The sequence below is a fragment of the Danaus plexippus genome, chromosome 7, assembly GCF_018135715.1.
Source record: "Danaus plexippus chromosome 7, MEX_DaPlex, whole genome shotgun sequence".
Classification (NCBI taxonomy): domain Eukaryota; kingdom Metazoa; phylum Arthropoda; class Insecta; order Lepidoptera; family Nymphalidae; genus Danaus; species Danaus plexippus.
The window spans coordinates 2,302,381-2,326,119 of NC_083541.1; the positions used below are offsets into that span (position 1 = coordinate 2,302,381).

Genomic DNA, 23,739 nt, shown 5'->3' on the forward strand with positions numbered 1-23,739 from the left:
ACATTGAACAAGAAATTACGAACAGAGATTTTTTATAGTAGCGTTATTGAGTTTTTTGCTTTTCGATATGGGTCGATGCGCTCGAGTCGGTTTCAATGGACCTCTGTGTGTACGAGATTTACGTCAAACGTATAATTAATATGATTAACAAAAATATATTTAATATTATTATTTATTATAATATTATTCATGTATGTTTTTTATTTTGCAGGTATGTAAGAATTTTTTTTTGAGATATAATAATTATTTTATTTGGATTAATCAGCAATTTTTGGAGGTGTGTGAAAGAAAAAGGTTTTAATATATATATTAAGGAACACGCATTAAAATCTATTAAATACTTTCATTTCTTCGATCGCACAAAACGATATTTGTACTGATATGATTAATAAGGCTCAGTGATTTAGAAACAATGATGCCTTATAAATATTTCTTACTAGTTGTTTGAATAAAATTCCTCGATGTAACTTCAGAAGTTTCTGCATGATATAGCATCATATATCAGACCAACTCCGTAATGTTTAATATTTTTTTTGTATATTTTTTATTTAAACGATATTAAAATATTAATGTCTTAAAAGGATACCAATTATAAAATCCTTATAAATCAGTGATCTGTCCGTATAATATATAGAATAGCCTAATTCCATTAACGTTTTATCAAAATGACAACCAGTTAATATTGGGGCCTAATAACGTAAATTGAATTTACTTAGTGTCACAATCGAGAAATATTAAATCAATAAATAAAAAAGTCTTTATGACCTACATGTCAAAATCATTGTCACAAGATACGCCAAACGGCTATGCTTATTTTGTCTAAATTAGGTAAAATATTTAAATCGACCGGCTCACCTAGCTTTAACATAATAATCATTCAATATATTTGCGTAAGAAAATTCTTGCTAATCTTTAACTTTTTTTGGTTTAATGGTGTTAAGTTTTGCATAATATTTTGCAATTGCTTTTTTGTCAAATAATTTCGGAAGAATATTTGCAAAGGCATACAAAAAAAAAATTTCTTCATATGATCAGAAAATTGATCAACTGTAATTTTTTTTATTTATGTGCTACAAACTGTTTAACATTACTTTTTTTGTTAAAATTTATGAAGCCTTTTTTCTCAAATGTAAAAATATTCTCATCATCGCGAGTTGATTTCTTTTATAGAGCATTTTCTGAATTTTATTGATTTAGACGGACCCTGCATTTGTATTTCTACTATTTCCAAAAGAAATTATTATAAAATGTTAAAATTGGTTCGAAATATGTTTTTTTTTGTTGTTTTAGTCCTCACATGTATTTTGCTTAATATGGAATATGTGCGTTTTTAGAAGTAAAAGTTTGTGGACTGTTGTTCCTAATAACTTGCTGATTATAAAAAAATATTTGTTTCATTATTCGGTAAAGTCAAGCCATTATATTATATTTTCAATCTGCAACCAAATAAATTTTCACGGGCACCAACGAAAGAAACGTCATTCTAGGATCATAGATGTAGAGTCGAGTTTGTCATAGACCCATTGTAATCATTTTTGGAATCAAAGCTTTACTAATGAAGAGAACTATTCTTAAAGCAAAGAAAAATATATACCAATCGTAACTAAAGAGAAATAATCTCGCTTACCCATTTGCGTTATGTTAAGTTTGAATATTATGTTTTTGAAAAATGCAACAATTTCAATAATATGAACGAGATGTTATGACAATAAAGCACGTAATGTTTTCATTAAGGCAAATTACTGACTTTAGAATATTTTTAGCTGATTGACTTTATGACTTAAAATAACCATATAGAATTAGTTAAAATAAGTTTAACAATATAATTTGACATGGTATATATTTCTTTATTTATGTTTTTTATTTCAAGACTTTTTTTAAATAACTGCAGTTAATTATCACAAAAAAAAAACAGTGTCTTTAAGGAAGTATTTTATTTTTGTAGTTTTTCAATTGTTCTATATTTTTTTTAACACGATGAAGAAACCGATAATTGTTTCGAGAGGTTCATAAAATCGTTTAGGCCAACAAGTAACATTTTACCTAAGCACCTAAAAGAAAGCGAACTATCATTATCTATAGCGTAGGTGTTTCTTACTTAATGCAGAGAAACACAGTCCATAGACTCTAATTAAATTTTTAATGTGCATAAATAACTTCAATACTAGACAATATTACACAGTTTATTTTTTGGTCTAGAAATCTTTCGGGACCGGGAGATAAAAACCAGTAAATATATAAAGATAAACGAGTGGTACATTCAATAAATTTACCAAACTAAACACAGACTATGTTTATAATAATAATAATATTAACATAGCTATATAAAAAATTCTACAGCTATTTAATATGACGATGCTCACTCCTAAGGAATCAGATCACGGTTCGACCTTGTGGTGATCCTAAATAAAATTTTATTGCACCCGACGTTCCCATGTTGACCCCAGTTACCATCAATGATGTCATCTGAATCACATCAATTCATTTGATAGTAATCATTGTATTATGAGTTATACAAAGCTCCCGTTTGTATCATTTCATCTTGATGTTTATGTTTTCAATACATTAAGATTTCAATCGATTTTCTTTACGCTTTGTTATACCAGATCATTTGTATCTAGTATATGATTTTTTGGTCCAAATTTTGAGACAAGATTACGTAATATTTTCTAGTAGTGCAATGTTCGTGGAACGCTTAGGTTAGAGCAAAACATTTTCTAGCACGCTCGTTCAAAAGAGACTACATTTCGTTAAGTAGTATCTAATATGTTTGATTATATCTTACTTTAAAACTAAGTCAAATAATTATACTAAAATTACTATTACTATTCACTTTTTTCTTTTTTTTTTAAAGTACAATTTAATAAAATCGAAAGAATTAAATATTCTTTCTCCAAATATTTATATTGTCATCTAAATGAAACTAAAATTATTCGGATACACTACGCGTGCTTTATTAGTTTCATTTTTTTCATTTCAATTTAATATTCTAGTTTCATTTAAACGAATAATCGCAAAAGTCTTAGATCTCGTTATTTATAATGTCATTTTATGTCCGTTATTTGTGACTTAATTAAAATAAATGTTAGTTATTCTTATAATAGTTTCATATCGATAAATCAAGATAGCTTACATGATCTGTCTCTCAGTCAGCTCCTTATAAGGCGCCGTCTATAGTATCTGATAATATCAGCAAAAGTTTTGACCAACATTTGTTGAGTGTAACGTATATGATACATGGAACGATTCTATTATATATGAATAAAATATTGTATATATGAATTAATTAGCCTCTAATGTTAGGAGGATCTTAGGAGGGGCTTTATAAAGGAACTGAATTTTAATTTCTATAATATTAAATTTAGAAATAGATTAGAAGTCGGAGAAAGACGAAGGTTTTTTGATAAACTAGCCAAACTCTCGAGTTTAAAAGCTAATTGTTAATAAATAATAGACTAAAGAGTCTCTTTCAAATAATTAACGTATGTATTATATATATCCTCTATTATATTCAACTTTAATTTTCCTTTTAATTGCATACATATGTATATTTATTTGACGCGGAGTGTTGCAGCGCAAATGGGTATTTCTTACACGGAATGACTTGTAAGTGTAATGCTTTGTAAGTTCGTTCACCTCGCCATTAAGTTTTAATGTTCCAGTACCTACACGTTACTGTAATTAATATATAAAAAATAAACATTTCAATGATTTTTCATAAATCTCGGTTAAGATGCAGAAATATAAACATGTAATTTTAACGGTTTAATAACTTGTTTCAAAGCAAACAATATTTTTTGGAATCCTTCTTTTGTATGTATAATAAAACATTATTCAAAAATTATATATGAAGCTTATCTAATGCATTTATATAAACTGTCGTTTACTAATTTAAGTCCAATTTTGTGAAATAGTTTAATATATATTTGTTACATTTTAAATGATTAAGACAAATGTTTGTATTTCTTTTTAGTGGTCATGTTGAAGCAAAAATAGGAGGAGCGTTATAATACATTGAGTGTTAATTTCAATAAATAAAAATATAACTGAGAGAGATTATTAAGGAAGGTATTTTAAATATTATTTCATACAAAAATTAAATTTTAAAGAAATGTGTCGTATTCTCAAATGTCAAACCGATCTAGAGGACTTTAAGTCTGATTGAAGGGTCTACTGTCTTATTAAGACTAGTATTGCCGGTTTAACTCGCGGAATCAGCCATTTAACAATATTTTGCATATTGTTGAATGGCTTTTACGATTATTTTGGTTGTTTTTGGTAATTTTTTTTATTGCAATAAATGATTTTTACATTCGATTTTTTTGTACGTATATATGTCTGACATCTGACATCGGGCCTTCATTGAGAAATGTTATGGAATATGAAGTAAAATTTCCGTCTTTTTTTGCATCGCAAATAAAGACATTGGAATTATATACGATCTTGAGATTGTGATGCTCAAACAATTCGATGTGAATACTTAATTGATGGATAGGCTTTTTCCTATTGCCCACAGTCGCTTTAAAACAACCTCATCGCGACCTTAATATTTTCGGGTTTCTATATCTCGAGGTGTTATCCTTATATTATGTACCACTAATATGTATGGTTGTTCTGTTCAGAATTGCTCATGAATTATGAGTATAATAAAATATTTACATTTTTTAGTGAAAGTTTTATATCCATATTTCTGTCAAATGTCATTTAATCAGACAAATAAGAGAGGAGAACGGCATTAAAAAGGTATTAGGATTGTATTTCAATCATAAAAAAATATTATTGACTTTACCTTTTTGACAGAAAGCAACAAATTTAAAACATATAAAAAATTTGTTGTTATCTTTATAATTTTACTTCTAAGGATCACTTAATTAATTGACATCATTATTTCTTCGTTTTCGCTTCGTTCTGTAACGAAATAGTAAATGCAAACTCACATTGTACATAATACAATAGCTTGTAATATATTGTTATGTTCAATAATTACGTATCAAGCTCTTAAAACTTGACTTTGTTTTTAGTATCTTTTAAATAAAAGGTTTTAAAATGTTTGTGATCACGACAATGACTTCATTCAACAAATTGTTTCTGGAAATGCGTTGATTGTGTTAAATCAATTGATTTAAAATGACTAAGAATGTTCCAGAGTTTATTCGTGTATGAAACTTTGTTCTCAAGTTTGTCTTACAGAAATATGTATTTTAGCAAAACAATTTTGACTTAATACTATTTTTTTTTATTTATTATGAGAGAAAAACACATGAAAATCAATCTAGGATCATTAATCTATATTTAATCTTGACCTACTCCACTTCTATAGTATTTTTAAATCTCCTGTTTTTTCTTTAGTTCTGTTGTATAGATTCTGTTAGCAGAAAAAACGTAAATGAGACATAGGTACGTATGTAAGCAATAAACCATGTCATTATAAATTATTGTTCCTGAAATCAATACCTTTCCCTTTGTATATACGCGATAACTTATATTTACTTTGTACGGTTAAGAATTTAGTGTGCTCATCTAATAATCAAATAATACAATACCGATTTCAATGTTAAATTTATATGAAATTGACTTTTAAAATTGGCTATTAAAAAAACATATGTAATCAACTTAATAAACAGTGTGAGATTTAACTATGAAGTTATTTTTTATTAGTAAAAGATTTTAACTGTTTAATGCATTTACAAAACGTCAACTTCCGACGTATGAGCTAAGCAAAGATTGTGCCGTTTCAGATATCCTTGAAAGTTATATTAATATAATAAACAATGCCAGGGAAGGTCTGTTTATTAATTTGCAGATTCACCTAGACTTTGTGCGTCATTGATGCTCTTGACACGATGTCTGCAACAATCTAACCTTTATTGTTTTATACATAAAGTTTATAATACTCTAAAATACAGACAAGGGTAAATGACCTACGTAGGTTCACGAATTTATCTCTGTTACACCCATTATAATCATATTTGCAGGACAAGGACAAAGCATCTGCGTAGGCATAATTATGATTCGAATAGTTTTAATATATAAAATAAAATGCCTATAATCACGCAATATATCTTTTGCACCTGTTTAAAAGTTGATTGAATTATATTCTTGCGTCATTGAATGTATGAATTGAAATTCAATGATATGTAATGCAATAAGTTTTCTTCGTTGCAAATGAATGTTATGTGTAAAGTTGTTTACAAGTAATCAGGTTTTTGAGTTAGTATTTAATACGTTCGTATATATTCGTAGTGACACACGTACTAAGTGGTGTCGTAGGCAGAGAATTGCGTCACCATAAGATTTCTAAATGTACTGTTGTAATTAATTCTGGTTAAAGATTGCTCGTTGCTTTTACATATCTTTGTTGCGACTGACAATTTTTATGTCTAATACTTCAATAGATTTAATTGAAGTAAAAGATTCAATCATAATTTCTTTTAATCTATATAGAATAGTCGCATTCAAACTCGATTGAAACACGAATTGAAAGGGCGGTATTTCTTTTCAGTCCCTTTCTTGAATAAGCCGTCGTGTCCTTATTCAAGTTGAGAAATTAGGTTTATATTCTATATCGGTACTTCGATACCAAAGGATTTAATAAAAAAAAAAATAAGTATATAAATTTCCAGTATAAATCGCAAATAACTAAGGTTTAAACAACTTTAAAGATAGTATTAAATCCAAGAAGTAGCGTCCCATTTAACAATTCAATATTTGGTATATATTCATCTATTTATAATATTTAAGATAACTTTAAATAACGAAAATTAATTTCCACTTAAAACAAAATTAATATCATAATTAAAATAACACTTATACACACCCAAAAACACTTATTGCAAATGATGAAAACCATTAAAGTATAAAATTTTAAAATTATAATTGCTTCAATTACTTTAACGATAAGTGATATAAATATTCATTATAATATATATTTATCGCGTTTTGTAAATAAACACTAACATTTTTAAGCATTTCCATCTTTGAACCTATAGCCAATTAATTCGGAATTATAACTTTCGGAACAGAGAAACGAGTGGGTTTACGTCAAAAAGAAATATTCCGATATGGAAGCTTTGAAGGATTATAATTCGTTCTTCATATCTACCATGGATTTCCATTATAACTTATTTATTCCGAGCAACCAATTAACGTAACGTTATGTTAGAAATGCGATCTTTTTACACGACATAAGCGTTATGCGATCTGTTGGAATAACTGACAGACAAGTGTCAAACAACTGACAGCTAAATAAACGTGTCAAGCAAAGAGTACGTCAAAAAAGTTTTGATAAAGATAACTTTTGAATTTTTCTATTTCTGAATTTGTTTTTGTTTTATATGTAAAAGCTTACTACAAAGTATTAGAAAATACAAAAAGACTAATAATATCGGTATAGCCTTTCTCAAGTTACAGCGTTACCAGGAAGAATCGGGGTTTATTCTTATAAAAATGGATATAGATAATTTAAATTTATACCGTCTTTATTTCAATACAAAAAAGTCCATTTCGTTTAGATATCAAAAATGTTCGTAAAAAAAATTTCAAGTACACCACCGCATTAAGCACAGAACCTTTATTTCATAACAAGTGTCAAATTACGACGTTCACACTATTGTCTAAAGGCCGGGCGAGTTGAACACGTTTCTTTGTTTACGTATTTTGTAACATGTTTGTTTAAACTGGCATTGATTGACGTACATTAATGAAATTAAAATAAAAGGAATGTAAACACAAACAAGAAAATATAAACTAGTATGTTACGTGACGGTGTCATAGCGATAGTTAAATTAGATATTAAAAGAATTACTGTGTAATAGCAGGCCGCGCTAAGCTTCTAAGTAAACTTGTTCATTCTACACGGGTCTGACTCAGCAGTTCCGTGTGAACAGACTTTTTAGTTTTATATTTCTTTTTCGAATATTTTAGAATATTGTGTCACTATTTGTTCACCCTTCGTACAATATAGTCGAACCAATTAATTGTAATTTAGATTTAAAATTAAATTAAGTCATTTAAATTTTGGTTTCATTGCATCCACCGACCGTCGAAATCATAATTGGCGCAGTCGGTAGGATACTCGCGGATAGTTCGTGATAATATCCAACTTCGATACCGTGTTCGCGAGCTACCCGGGTGGCTAAGCACCGTTTTCGAGTATCCGAAACCTATTCGGTTCGAACGGTTCGGGGGAGATCTGAAAATCGATTCCGCAATTGATACCAAAATTCAGATATGCGTAAGTACTTTGAATCTATCTCAGTCCTTACTTTCCTAGTTCATATCCTTAATTTAGTAAGACTATAACTATTTTATTAATTAATTACTCACATATACCTTATTAGGGTTCAGTAAAAAATTAATTAATTTCTTTTATAGACGTAGTTAATCAATTTTATTTTTTTTTCTAATCTTTATTTAATAAAATCGATTTATTTCATAAAGAATATAGTTTTGAATAAACTTACATTTTCACCTGACTTTCAAATCAATTAGTGTGATTTTTATTATATTTTATGTTCGTTTCTTTCGATTCTTTCGATTGTTTAAACTTACTTTTTGAATTTTAATTGTGTATTATTTTAAATTGTGTGTGTCATTTTAAGCTACCAAGATTTTTCATCCACTCGAATATCGCAACTCTAGATTAAAGAATAGGTTAGATAAAAATAATAAGTTTAATATAATAGACGAAAATAGAGATTTAAACGTAAAAATGGCTGACATTGACAATATCTACAAATCACTAAGGTTGCTACCCGATTTCGACGGGAACACTCATGTTTTAACCCGTTTCATTAATTTATGCGATCAATTAGTATTGCAATATTTCCAACCGGGTCCTGGAAACGAGTTGTCTAATTTGGCTTTAATAAACGGAATCTTAAATAAAATTTCTGGACCCGCGGCTAGGCTAATTAATTCCAATGGAATTCCAGAAAACTGGCTAGGTATCAGGAGTGCGTTAGTGAACAATTTTGCAGATCACCGTGACGAGACCGCTCTTTATAGTGATCTTTCATTACAAACACAGGGTAATAGCACACCTCAGGAATTTTATGAGAGGTGCCAGAATTTATATAGTACCATTATGACATATATCTCTTTACATGAATCTGTCCCAACTACCATAGAAGCTAAACGAGATTTATATAAAAAGCTTACTCTTCAAGCATACTTGCGAGGTTTAAAAGACCCCATAGGTTGTAGGATCCGCTGTATGCGACCGGAGTCTATTGAAAAGGCCCTTCAATTTGTTCAAGACGAACTTAATACTCTGTATTTACAACAAAGAAATGAAGGTGTTTCTAGGAAAGATCTTCATCAAACTCATTTGAAATCTAATGCGATCCATTTACCGTCTAACAATTTCGTACCATTTAATATGCCCTTCAGGCACCAGAACATGCCTGGTCCATCAAGGTCATTCGCATCACCAAATAACCAAGGATGGCGTCCGAGCCAACCACAACAGATGCAACCACCCTGTGGCCCCTCTCGAACTCAACAAGTAATGCGCGCTCTGCCTCAGAATTATAATCCGCAAAGTAATCTTTTTAGATTGCCTAATAGTCCTCAGCAACCCCAACAACCATTTAAACCACGTCCGATGAGTGGTGTGAGTCACTTTATACCTAGGAATTTACCCCCTACAGGGCATGATTGGCGTAAATTTGGCAATCCACCTCCTAGTAATTATTTCAAAACCCGTGAGTTAAATTTCAACGAATTTGACGATGATTATAACTATAATGAATATGAATATTATCCCGATTATGATCAGTATTACTATGATTATGATCAATATAATGAACATTATGAGCCATATTATACCTCCGAAGAACCCTCAGCAGTATATAACGTAGATGAACCCATTTCCACCTGTAAGGATAGTAAAGATGAAAATTTTCAGGAAGTCTTAAAACCAGAAAAGCCAAGATAGAGCTCAATTTCCACATACAGAGGCAATTAGGTTATATTCAAATTTCAGAACCTCCACTTAAATTGTTAATAGACACAGGCGCAAACCAGTCATTTATTAGTCCGGAATCCGTTGAAAAATACTTTAATCATATACCCCTTAATTATGAACCATTTGAGGTCACTAATGTGCACGCCACTAGTACAAATAATTATTCCATTACTTTACCATATTTCCCTGAATTTAAAGAGCAAGGCGACATGACACTATTCATATATAAATTCCATAATTACTTCGACGGACTTATAGGTTTAGATTTATTGAGTGCGTTTGATTGTAATATTGATCTTAAAAACAGAATTCTAAAAACCCGCAGTACACATATTCCTATACACATGTATGACTCTAAAAACGTTAATCTTTATGAAGAGATTGTCCCCGCTAATTCTTCTAAACTAGTTAGATTACCTATTAATACGCAGGATGGTGATGTAATAGTGGAAAATCAATGTATATGTAATTGTATAATTCCTGAATGTCTAACTAAAGTAGTTAATAACCGCGCTTGGGTAGAAATAACTAACCCTTCATCTAATGATATCGTATTTTCCATGGACCGACCTGTAGAAGCTTCGCTTTTTAATTTTGAATGTACTAATACTGAGATTTTATCAGACCGCATAAAAAAAGTTTTATCTCGTCTCCGAACAGATCATATGAACGCAGAAGAACGTGCTAACCTGATTAATCTTTGTGCCAGCTACGCGGACGTGTTTTATCTTGAGGGTGAACCTTTAACCTTCACCAACAAAATAAAACATAAAATAAAAACTACTGATGAAATCCCCGTACATACTAAAAGCTATAGATATCCGCATGTTCATAGACAGGAAGTTAGAGATCAAATCAAAAAAATGCTCGAGCAGAATATTATCCGACCATCGGAGTCTGCTTGGAGCTCTCCTATATGGATAGTACCGAAAAAGGCTGATGCATCCAATAAAATCAAATGGCGTCTCGTCGTTGATTTTCGAAAGGTAAACGAGAAAACAGTTGATGATAAGTACCCAATTCCGAATATAACAGATGTATTAGATAAACTTGGAAAATGTCAATACTTCACAACCCTGGATTTAGCTAGTGGTTTCTATCAAGTAGAGATGGACCCCGCGGATGTTGAGAAAACCGCATTCAATGTTGAGAATGGTCATTACGAATTTTTGAGAATGCCAATGGGTTTAAAAAACTCTCCATCCACATTCCAACGTGTGATGGACAATGTCCTTAAAGATCTTCAAAATCAGGTTTGCCTCGTTTACCTAGATGACATAATAGTCTTTAGTACATCATTGCAAGAGCACGTAATTAACCTTGAGAAGGTATTTAAAAAATTGAGAGAGTCTAATTTCAAAATCCAGATGGATAAATCTGAGTTTTTGAAATTGGAAACTGAATTTTTAGGTCATATAATAGGTAGAGATGGTGTAAAACCAAATCCTAACAAAATCCAGGCTATTCAAAATTATCCCCTTCCTAAAACTACAACCGAAATCAAACGTTTTCTCGGATTACTAGGCTATTACAGAAAATTCATACCTAACTTTGCACGTGTGACTAAACCTCTAACTAATTGTCTTAAAAAGGGAAACAAAATAACATTAGATCAAAATTACAAAAATTGTTTCGAGCACTGTAAAACTCTTCTAACAAATGATCCGATCCTACAATATCCTGATTTTAGTAAAGACTTTATACTGACAACGGATGCGTCTAACGTAGCCATAGGTGCCGTTCTATCTCAAGGTAACATAGGATCAGATAAACCCATAGCATATGCATCCCGTACACTTAATGACAGTGAGACTAACTATAGTACTATTGAAAAGGAGCTTTTAGCTATAGTTTGGGCTACAAAGTATTTTAGACCTTATTTATTTGGGCGGAAGTTTAAAATCATTACTGATCATAGGCCTTTACAATGGGTTATGAACTTGAAAGAACCCAATTCTCGATTAACCAGATGGCGTCTCAAACTTAGCGAATACGATTTTTCAGTTACATACAAACAAGGAAAATATAATACCAATGCAGATGCCCTCTCTCGTATTGAACTTAATAATGAGGAACTTTCATCTATCATTGCAAATCCATCTACTTCAGATGACTCTAGAACTTTAACAGCCCCAGATGTTGATGAAAATTCATCAACGGCTACAGCTCATACTAGTGCTGAAAATCCCATACTGGAAATACCTATATCCGATTACCCATTAAATAAGTTCACAAAACAAATAGTTTTCAATATAGTTGGAGATATCAAGGTTAGACCAAGTGTAACAAAACCTTTCGATGCTTATACTAGAATTAATTTACAGGTTTCACAATCAAATTTAGAAGAAGATGTTGTAAATGCAATAAAAGAGCATGTCCTTCCAAAAATTAACACTGGCTTACTCATAAATCCACCTTTGGCTATGTACCAAATAATACCTATTATTCAAAATAACTTCAAAAATTCTGCTATGCGATTATTTGTAGTAAAAAGGGAAGTAGAAAATGTAAGAGAGTATCTCCAGCAACAAGACATCATTCATAAATACCACAATGGGAAAACTAATCATCGAGGCATCAATGAATGCTACCTTTCTCTCTCTCACAGATATTTTTGGCCTAAGATGAAAGAGCATATATCAAAATTTATAAACGAATGCATTATATGTGGTCAAGCAAAATATGACCGCAACCCTATCAGGCAGCAATTTCAAGTTTTAACACCTGCCACAAGGCCATTTGAATTAGTACATTTAGATCTCTTGACTATACAGAGTGAAAAATTCTTAACTATTGTAGATGCATTTTCAAAATTTGGTCAGGCTTATCATTTGAGAGATGGAACTGCAGTTAGCGTCTTACAGGGTTTACTTAACTTCTGCACTAACCATGGCGTACCGATTACTATTGTTACAGATAATGGAACTGAATTTACTAATCAGCTTATGGCAGAATTTGTTAAATTTCATAAAATTCACCATCATAGGGTTGCTCCACATACACCGAATGAAAATGGAATTGTGGAAAGATTCCATTCTACTATACTAGAACATTTACGTATTCTTAAATTGAGCCAAAAATCAGATTCAGTAATTAATATTATGCCTTACGCGATTTTAGCTTATAACAGTAGTATTCATAGTTTTACTAAGTGTAAGCCTCTAGATCTTGTTACAGGACATTTCGATCCTCGTGATCCTTTTAATATAGACATTTCCGCACACTTGTTACAACAATACATGATTGATCATAAAGCTAAAATGACTATAGTATATAACACGGTTCACGAGATAGGTATCAACGAACGGACTAATATAATGGCAGGACATAATAAGGATCGCGAGCCTGAAGTTACTTATTCACCTGATCAACCCGTTTTCATTAAAAACCCAGTTGCCTCGCGTCAAAAGTTGGCTCCGCGTTACACACGTGACGAGGTGACAGCTAATCTCCCAATTCACATTTACACTAAACGAAAACAAGGCCTTATTTCCAAGTCAAGATTAAAAAGAGTACCTAAAAGTGCACAATTGTTGCAGGAAACTCCTGGTACTTCATCTCTTCCTCATACCAGCCCTAACGCAAGAGATAAAACTTGAGAGTTTGGGAAATGGACCCGGAATTTTACCATTCAAACTAGGTTTAGCTAAGATTATATCTCACTATCATTCTTTCATACAACACATAGACCTTCATGAGATACGCAGTACAATCGAATCTGTGAAAAACCAGCTAGATAGTTTTAGCCCTCAATTACATAATAGAACCAACTCATTATATCAACCTCACATGAATTACTTGGAAAATAAGCTTTATAATGTTTTAAACCAATTAAAGTCTTTTGAGACAGATCGTGCAAAGAGAGGCCTCATAGATGGACTCGGGTCAGTGATCAAAACTATAACGGGAAATCTCGATTACACGGACGCTCAGCATTATGATGAAGCTATAAAATCCCTTCAGGCCAGTGAAAACAAATTAGTCACTGAATTCAATAGTCATGTCAGTCTCTCTAAAGAATGGTCCTCACAGTATTCAAAAATTATAAGTAATATAATAGAAAATCAGAGTCATTTGCAAACCCTTATTAATGAAATAAGTGAAAGCATTATTACGAGTGATAACGACTTAATTAAGTATGCACATTTAGCTCAGATACTTTTAATTATAACTGATAATGTAGATTCCGTTACCCATGAGCTATATAAACTTCAAAACGTACTAGGTTTTATTAAACTGTCCATCGTGCATCATGCGGTCTTGAATTTAGAAACTATGAATTCAATGATAAGTAATGTTAGAAACCTATATAGCAGTCAGAAGGTGTTAGATTTAGATATTAGGGATTACTTTGATATAGTTAAGATAGGTTCTTATTACGTAGGAAATAAAATAGTTATAGTTTATAAAATCCCCATAGTTTTGCCTTATACTTATGATATGTATAAACTATCTATTATACCTAACCTTAATCAAGAAATCCTTATTCCACCGTTCCCTTACCTAACCTTGTATGAGAAAGATTTCATGTACATAGAGGCAGAATGCCCTAAGTCCAGTAAGTGGTATCTTTGCGAGGATAATCGCCATCTTCAAAGCCAGGAATCCAATGATTGTATCCAGCATCTCATCTTAACTCAGCAACGTGGTTCGTCGTGCAACCCTATCACCGTATCATTGAAGAAGGCAGCTTTTGAGAAACTCGACGATCTACACTACAGCATCAGTTTCCCAGCCCCGACTAAAACTCATTTATCCTGTGGACAAGATTCTTATCGCACACTACACGGCAGCTATCTCGTTACAATTCCTCAAGCATGTTATATTGAAACACCGCAGTTTACATTAACAAACGTCAATAACCGGCTAAAAGGACAAGCGGTGAGAATAATGGACCTGCCCAGCTACAACGTCACTCCAGCCTCAGCATCTAAAATTAAACTGAACTCTATCGATTTGAAGCGTCTTCATGAAATAAACACCAAGGTCGGCTTACAACCTTTGCTGACCCTAGACCAGAACCGAAATTATACACTGTATCACACCACTATCCCTCTCTACGTGGTACTGATGAGTGTAGGCGCACTAGCCACCGCTCTATTATATCGCAAGTATTTCTACAAGCGGACATTACATTCCGGAGACAACCCTGAAGTCAACCAGATGGAATTGCAAGCAGTTTACACCATCCCAACACCAACCAGAAGGGTCGATCTCAATCAACCCCCAGCTCAATTCACAACTAACGTTGCCCATACTCGCTGATCTTCAGGAGGGAGGTGTTACGTGACGGTGTCATAGCGATAGTTAAATTAGATATTAAAAGAATTACTGTGTAATAGCAGGCCGCGCTAAGCTTCTAAGTAAACTTGTTCATTCTACACGGGTCTGACTCAGCAGTTCCGTGTGAACAGACTTTTTAGTTTTATATTTCTTTTTCGAATATTTTAGAATATTGTGTCACTATTTGTTCACCCTTCGTACAATATAGTCGAACCAATTAATTGTAATTTAGATTTAAAATTAAATTAAGTCATTTAAATTTTGGTTTCATTGCATCCACCGACCGTCGAAATCATAATTAGTAATACAATATATTGCTGCTGGAAATATTTACATGACAACTGGAATTATTGATAAATACACGTAATAGGAGTCGTTTTACGTATGTAGTTGTAACGTAATGGTTTATTTTTTTTTAATAATGTGATTTTTGACGATGCATAATTTAGTGATAATTTAAATTTAGAACAAACCCCGGCTGAAAAGAAATTTCTTAAAACGAATATTAAATAACATCTACATGTGAAGTTGAGTGTTCGCAAATTTTTTTGCTAGTAGCAACTTATTAACGATGAATCACTTTATATTCCAAGTTAATACATGATTCATAACATAATCTGCCAAAATTTTCAAGCAACTCTCAAAAATAACGACGATGGATACTTTTCCTGCTTGATTACGTGCTTAGGGTTTTTTGCGTTACATCTGGATCTAAACCGATCATAAAAAACCAACGTATAATCCAAATATAATTATATTTTACGGATTGTCTGGGGTTACCTGAACTATGAAATTAACGCTTAATATTATAAACGTTATCTTTTTTTAATGTGAAAGGTAGCAAACGAGCAGACAGCTTACTTAATGGGCAGTAGCCACCATAGCCCATGGACATCCGCAACATCTCTGTTGCTGATACGTTGCCAACCTTGCTTTTTTAGGAATAGGGAGGGATGGGAAAAAGGAAATGACGACAAAATGTGGGAATAAGGAAAGGGCAACCGGCTCTCTCATACTCATCGGAAGAAACGCAGCCATTAAAGAGTACTTCATGCCGACTTTCTGTGAGAGGGTGGTACTTCCCCGGTCGAGCCAGCCCATGTGCGATCTGTAGTTATATGACTACAGTTAGCTCCATCACCTACCAAAGATAACACTACATTGTAAAACATATCACTACGATAATAGACTTTGGTTTATGTAGATGATGGAATTGTTCACTATTGTGGCTTCATAAAAAAGGAACTATTGCTTAAATTTGCATGTCTTAGAAAAATTACGGGTTTTCAGAACGCCTTAAAAAAATAATTGAAATTAATTTCATAGCATCATTTTATTCACTTAAATGCTTAAGTACATTAACAGTAAATTATATAACAGTATTTTTATAGTGTTTTTTTTTTGTATAATTAATTTTATTATAAATAAAAAGGTATATAAAGCGAATGATGTTTATATAATTACTTTTATAATCATTGATATGTTTAAATTGTATAAAACGAACTGGTTTCTATGAAGATATGAAGTTTATAGGTCATCCAGAGGTAATCAGTGAAGATAATTTGACACGACCTTCTGCATGTTTTTCACGATTATTAGAACAGGTTTAAGAAAATGTACTTAAGACTTGATTCAAAAAACCTTATTCAACTTTTCCTGATCATAATATTTATTAAAATACTTATTTACACGTTGTTATACTACGATAAACTTATATGGTGTCAAAGATTGATTTTCTTTAAATACACTCTGAAATACAAGACGCAAATTTGTTTTATGATCTCCCTACGGTTGTAAACAGCGTCGAATGTTATCAAATATCAGCCATTGTCGTGGGATTGTTTAGAATCGGACTAATTACATACGTACATGGAGGTTTGTAAAAAAAATAATGAACCGCTTATAATTTTATTGGGATATTAACGAAAATATATAACTTTTAGATATCGTTTGAGTTATTTGGCTACACGAAAATTTCAGCGACTCAGCCTAATAACTGTAGCAGCTTTAAGTTTTATAGGACAAGGGAGGTCTAATAGAGAATAGTAATTCGTAGAAATCTTTAAAGCTCTAAGAAAAATATGTCAAATTAATTATATTGGTTAATATCAATCAAATATGCAGTGCAAGTTGTCGCAAAAGGCAATATTTTTAACGAAACTTGACACTTTTTTTATTAAGAACACTTATTTTTTAAGCTATGTACATAGCGTATTGTTAATGTTTTAATTGATTTGAGTAATCTAATAGGATAGTATAATTATAGTGTTAGTTCCCGTCCTTAAGAATAATAAAGATATGTATGTAAAACATTAAATTGGATTCCTTTAAAACCAAGTTACTCACATCAAAGTCGCGGAAGAGCTGTGACGAAATCTTATTTATTAGTCAAAGGTATTGTGGGCTGTGACGTATAAAATAATCCTTTCTCGCGAATTACGGTCCGATCCGGATTTCCACCAATCGTACAAATTTATAAGTTTTTACATAGGTCGCGTTATACTGACGTCACCCGTTTACCGCCTAACTGAGTCAGCCACAGATAATATTTAATACATTTATATTTGCGACGTAGCGCTATGGAACTCAGTGTGTCATAGAGGACTGAATATAGTGCACATTGCCGCCAAATTTGAATTTTATTACGGACTATTTTAGTTTACAGTCATTTAATTGAGTGAGTGAATTTGTTGACAGTGAACTACCATTATGTACTCCGGTGACATCTGTTTGAACATTAAGGATTTTATGGATGTCGTGTACTGTGCTTATATTTTTAATTCTTCTAAGGTATCGTATATTTTTTGATCAAAAACGCGTTATCATTAATTAATTACTTATGTTTAATTAATAGTCCGCGAGGTACTGGTACCGATTTGATGCAAGTTCAGTACTTTCCGCTTTTTTGTCCTCGTTGCGAAATAGGAGTTTGTTTCCAGGAGTTTTCATTGAAACTTGGCGTGATGTTTTTGTGTTTCCATTATAAATATGATGCTTTGGATATTAGCAACCTTGTAATATATAATCATAAGCATTGATTTTTAAATCAGTATAGTAACGTGCAATAACCGGCGACTAAATGTTTAGATTTGTATAAGTTTTCCAAACAGGAAAGTTTTTTTTTTTACTTTAATAAATTCATTAATGTAGAAATAAAAATTAAATAGGACTTTTTTGGCAGATTTTAAAATTGTAAGAGGTCTTTAATGTACTTCGACTGGCATATAATAAGTTATTTACTTTGTTAAATAACAGACAGACTCGATGAGATTTAAATTTAAATTTACACTAATATTAATCAATGAAATTTAAATGTTTATTGATAAAAAAAATACTAACAAAGTATTCGCGTGAATGTAATCCACGTATTTGTGGACATGTTTATCCTGATAATCATATTACACAAGTTCTTTTTTCATTACAGCAATCAGAAAGATGGAGGAAACTGAGGAATATTGTGCAATGGACACCCTTCTTTCAAACATACAAGAAGCAGAGGTACCCTTGGGTACAGCTGGCTGGTCACCAAGGGAACTTCAAAGCCGGCCCTGACCAAGGAACCATATTAAAAAAGCTGAGCCCTCAAGAGGAGAGATGCTTTAAGGTAATTTGAATAAACAGCCTTAAAAAATATAGATTTTGGATTATATTTGCCTATTTTAACATAGCACATTGCGTCATTTATAAATTGCAAATTTAAGTACAATATAAAATGTTCTGATTTTAAACGTCATAAAATATCAAAGTAATAATATATATTTTTTAATTTAATGCAATGGAAACGTACATTATGCTGTGATGAATAATTCATATTATGGAATAAAGTATGAAATAAAATATATATATAATAAAATAATAGCATCTGCTTTAGGAATAATAGTTATTGTTACATAACAAATTGTGTACACGTGGAACGAGTTTAATTTATGTCACACGGCAATACTTACACGTATTTTTATGAATTTTGGTTCATGATCACGTAGTTATATCGTTAGTATAAACGATGCTTAGAATTAATTTAATAATATAAAACTTCTAATAAAAAAAATTAATGATATTAAAAACTAAACAAATGATACTAGTACATTTTTCTATGAAATATGTATGTGCAAACATGATATAAACATTCTCGGTTCCAAGAATCACCGCAGCAATTTACCACCACACGCTACAAATATTTCCTTTGCTCCGACTGAATTGGATCTTTTTGATGGGAATAAAATTTTTCCCCTTAAGTATTTTTCCTTATTGTTTATTATCGACAATTTTAATATATATATTCCAGAACCTTTTTAGATGTATGTCGGAGAGTAAGATTTGAGATTTAATATATCACGCTTTCGATTTCAATTGTCTATACTTAAGTGTCGACAGGTTATGTTTTATTTAAAGGAAATAATTATATTAACCATAATGTTAAATAAATATAAATAACATACCATTCAGAAATTAATATTAGCATGTCCATAAATGCGCTAGTAAATTTAATTTTCCCAACTATTCGGTAGGTACGTAAATTCGCATTTAGGTAAATTAGGGATTTGATTTAAGTTACTTCAAGTCGCCTATATTTTGACAGATATCTTAACAAGAGTGCTATTTTTCTTCATTAAAATTTCATAACATCATTCTAATTGTTTAATTTCGGCTTAATTTCGACGTTGTCTTAATACACTTAACCGTGATTCATTTTAAAGGAGTCAGAAATCTGAATATAAAATGTTGATTATTGATGTCTTGGGATAGTTGTCGTATTAATTACCGGTTACTCGAGTTGTGTGATACTAATAAATATTTACTGTTTACACTGATAACACCAAGATTCTTTTCCTCATTCTAGTTCGAAGTGCGATTTTGTCGTCCAACTTATACTCATTTCGAATGACAAGTATAATTGTCGTTGGTGAAAATTTCTTCTTATTTTAAATAGGTAATAAATTTTTAGTTCGATGGAATTTATGCATATATTAAATAATCTAGACGAAAATCAAATTGGAACAACAATTGGTCATTAAATTATATTTTTAATTATTGCAATGACGTAAACAGCGGTTTCAAAATGTTACCAACCAGTTTCTTATCACTAATGCCACCATTTTGTAATTTAAACGTTATTTTCGTTGACGTCGGATGTCATTAGTTTTTTGGAATCGTTTGCGTCACTCATTGTCAAATAAGCTTTCATTATTAATGAGTTCAAATGATCGGGTCATAATAGGAGAACATTTAAACAAAAATCATATATATTATTCATAATATTTAAAAATAAAACAATTGTCCAGATTGAAGATAATACATTAACTAATACATATTATGATCTATTAACGTATGTTATCTGTGATTCGATCTTAAATGAGTCTAAAAAACATACATTCTACATTTACTAGACTGAAATTTATGTATTGTTTTCGAGGGCATCTTTACGATTTTAGCTTAAGAAGTAAACAGGTATGGACACTAAATGTCTATTGAAAAGGTAGTCTAGTATTTCAGTCTAGTGCATATATCACTATGTAAAGTCGATAGAATAAAACAAAAGAATAAAATATTATAATTATTTGAAATTACATAAGTCCTAATGAATTGAAGTAATTATGAGTAATCGTAACCTTATTAACCGCAATGAAAGTAATTTACTTGTTGTGAATTTTTTTTATATAAGCAAACACGTTATTCTGTAATTTTTATTGTTAATGTTACATAATGATGTTTTGTCTTTCAGTTGCTGATGAAGGATGTGTTACGACCTTTCGTCCCTGGTTACAAAGGGCAGGTCACATGCGAAGACGGCGAATGTATCCTTTTTAAAACCAAACAAATAAATTTCAGTAGAGTGTCCTATAGAAATAATATTTATAATGAAAAGTACCCCCTTTATTACCTGTTTACCCTTTATTTAGTAGTCTAAGGTAGTCTGAGGTTAAATCATTCCACTGTACTAGATTAATATTTTAAACAGATTTTGTCTTTGACTTTGCAACTTTATTTTATATTAAACCTCATACAAAGTTATAGTTATTTTACTGTTTTATGATAAATAATATATATGTATTTCCATATAATAAAGTCTTTAGTTAAAAGTATCAATAGGCCGAGTGCCCAATGATATATATTTCCAATAATATTTTTCTTAATGGCCACCTATCAGTATATTTACAACTCCAAGATCTCCTCAGCGATTTTGACTGTCCCTGCGTTATGGATTGCAAGATTGGCGTACGGACTTATCTGGAAGAGGAATTAGCTAAGGCTAAGGAGAAAACCAAGTTAAGAAAAGTAAGTAGATTACAAGAGATTATTTCTGTTTTACCTATTAATGTTGGTAGTTATGAAGTGTGACAATCATATATTATGTTGTTACGTTGGTAGTTTTAATCAAGTAATATTTCTCCAAATAGGTACTACGGATGGTTACATAAAAACTCTTTGTAATCCTACACGTGTTGTTGTACCAATAATACTTCTGATTTAATTGTAGTATCAATTGTAGATCATAGTTGTATAGTTTATTATTTGTTTAACTTTGAAACAAACATTTGTATCGCAACATACTACATTGATTATATTACGCGTATTATCTGTGTTCTATAGGAAGCGCCAGCAAACGTCAAAGGGTCGTGTTTAAGGGCAAAGATAATTTAATTATGTCTACAGTTTCATTTGCCTCGTTTTTAGCTTATCTTACAATCCGAATGACCTTTAGTATTTAGGTTTAAGCCCCGTTCTTAATATAGAAATTGTTTGTTGATGACAATGAAAATTATTTATTTATATAGAGCTTTATCAACTTAAAAACGTCAAAGCGTGAAAGACGATAACGTTTTATATGATGAGATTATTTTTAAAATGAACAATGACAGTTAATTTAATTTCTTTTAAGCAAAAACACAAAATTCTTGTGCAATTCTGGCTCTTTTATACGAAATAGATCACAAAACTTTAGTATTAAGCTTACATAAATTTGGTGAACTAATATTGACGGGATGATCTTTAAATCTTTGTATATTTTGTTAAATATTATTTGTTTTTTTTTTCCAGGACATGTACGAGAAAATGATCCAAATAGATCCAAAGGCGCCAACAGAGGAAGAGCACAGAAGCAAAGGAGTTACAAAGCCACGGTACATGATTTGGAGGGAAACAATCAGTTCTACTTCGACCTTGGGTTTCAGGATAGAGGGAGTGAAGAAGGCTGATGGAACGAGCTCAAAAGACTTCAAGACCACAAAAACGAGAGATCAAATTGTCGAAGCCTTTAAAGATTTCGCTAACACCTCCACTGCCGTGGTTAGTTACAATTATCATTCAAAAGGATTTATGTATTAGATCGATCATTATTAATAACTTCTCAATAATGTCCTCTTCTTAACTCTTCTTTTAATGAAATTTGTATTGTTACAGCCAAAATATCTCGAACGGCTGAAGGCTATTCGGACGACTCTTATGGAATCAAACTTCTTCAGAACTCACGAACTTATAGGCAGTTCCTTGCTCTTCGTTCACGACAAAAGAAAAGCCTCTATTTGGATGATAGATTTCGCTAAAACAGTACCTGTGCCAGAGGATATAACTATCGACCACGATTCCGCTTGGAAGGTCGGTAACCATGAAGACGGCTACCTTATCGGCATCAATAACTTAATATCAATCTTCGAATCCCTTATCAAGGACGATAACGGTAACATAGATCAGTGTTATTCGAATTTAAGTTTAGATAAAAACGTAAGAAGAGACAGCTTAGCCACTTGAAAGTGATATAATTAAGGAGTTTTTCTCCGTAACATGGATATAAACGTTGCAGCTCTGCATCTGGATGTTAAGACGATGTACATTTGTATATACTGACGATGTCATTGTAAATAATGATTGTATTAAACCAATTTGTATTACTGTTGATGAAAATACTCACGAAGCAGTCATTTGAGACTAATGATGTAATTTTTTATAAGATATAACTATAAAATACACATTCTATGAATAACAAAGGAACAAATGTTAATGTTTAAATCTCTTTTTATACGACACTGTATTTATGTAATATCTTGACGATAATTCTGTTTTATCCAAATAGTTTTGATTGAATAAATTTTATCAGATAAATCATTTACTGAAGATTATTAACATGGCTTATTACACGGGCCAACAAGAGTGTTAATACCATTTCTGTTTTAATGAACACTATGAAACGTACACAATTATTTTCTTGAAGTTCAAGTTTTGGATCTAAAAATAAGAATTCGAAACATTTTTTTATAAATATTTATTTGTTAATGTAAGTACACTATATTAGTGTAAAGACTAGACAATATGTAGTTTAGATGTAAGGTTTCAGATGATACTAAATAAAACGTATCACAATCGACGTGTTTGTACTTTTATCTGACCTCAAAATCATGTATGTATAAATTCAATAACATATATCACATATATCGATAGCAGTATTAAAATCATAAATAACGTATTTAAAATCTATTATAAATATAAATCTA

At 31.2% G+C, this 23,739-nt stretch overlaps 1 protein-coding gene across 2 annotated transcripts in view; it reads left to right on the forward strand.

Moving 5' to 3' along the window:
• The window catches only part of LOC116770508 (inositol-trisphosphate 3-kinase A), a 77,739-nt gene extending 54,127 nt beyond the window's left edge, over positions 1-23,612 (forward strand). For both annotated transcript variants that reach the window (XM_032661997.2, XM_032661998.2), the window contains 5 exons: positions 18,675-18,854; positions 20,973-21,045; positions 21,399-21,526; positions 22,289-22,537; positions 22,652-23,612. In XM_032661997.2, the coding sequence (XP_032517888.2) occupies positions 18,675-18,854; positions 20,973-21,045; positions 21,399-21,526; positions 22,289-22,537; positions 22,652-22,999 (978 nt within the window). In that variant the 3' untranslated portion in view covers positions 23,000-23,612. The remainder of the gene's footprint in view (positions 1-18,674; positions 18,855-20,972; positions 21,046-21,398; positions 21,527-22,288; positions 22,538-22,651) is intronic.
• Positions 23,613-23,739: the final 127 nt, after the last annotated feature.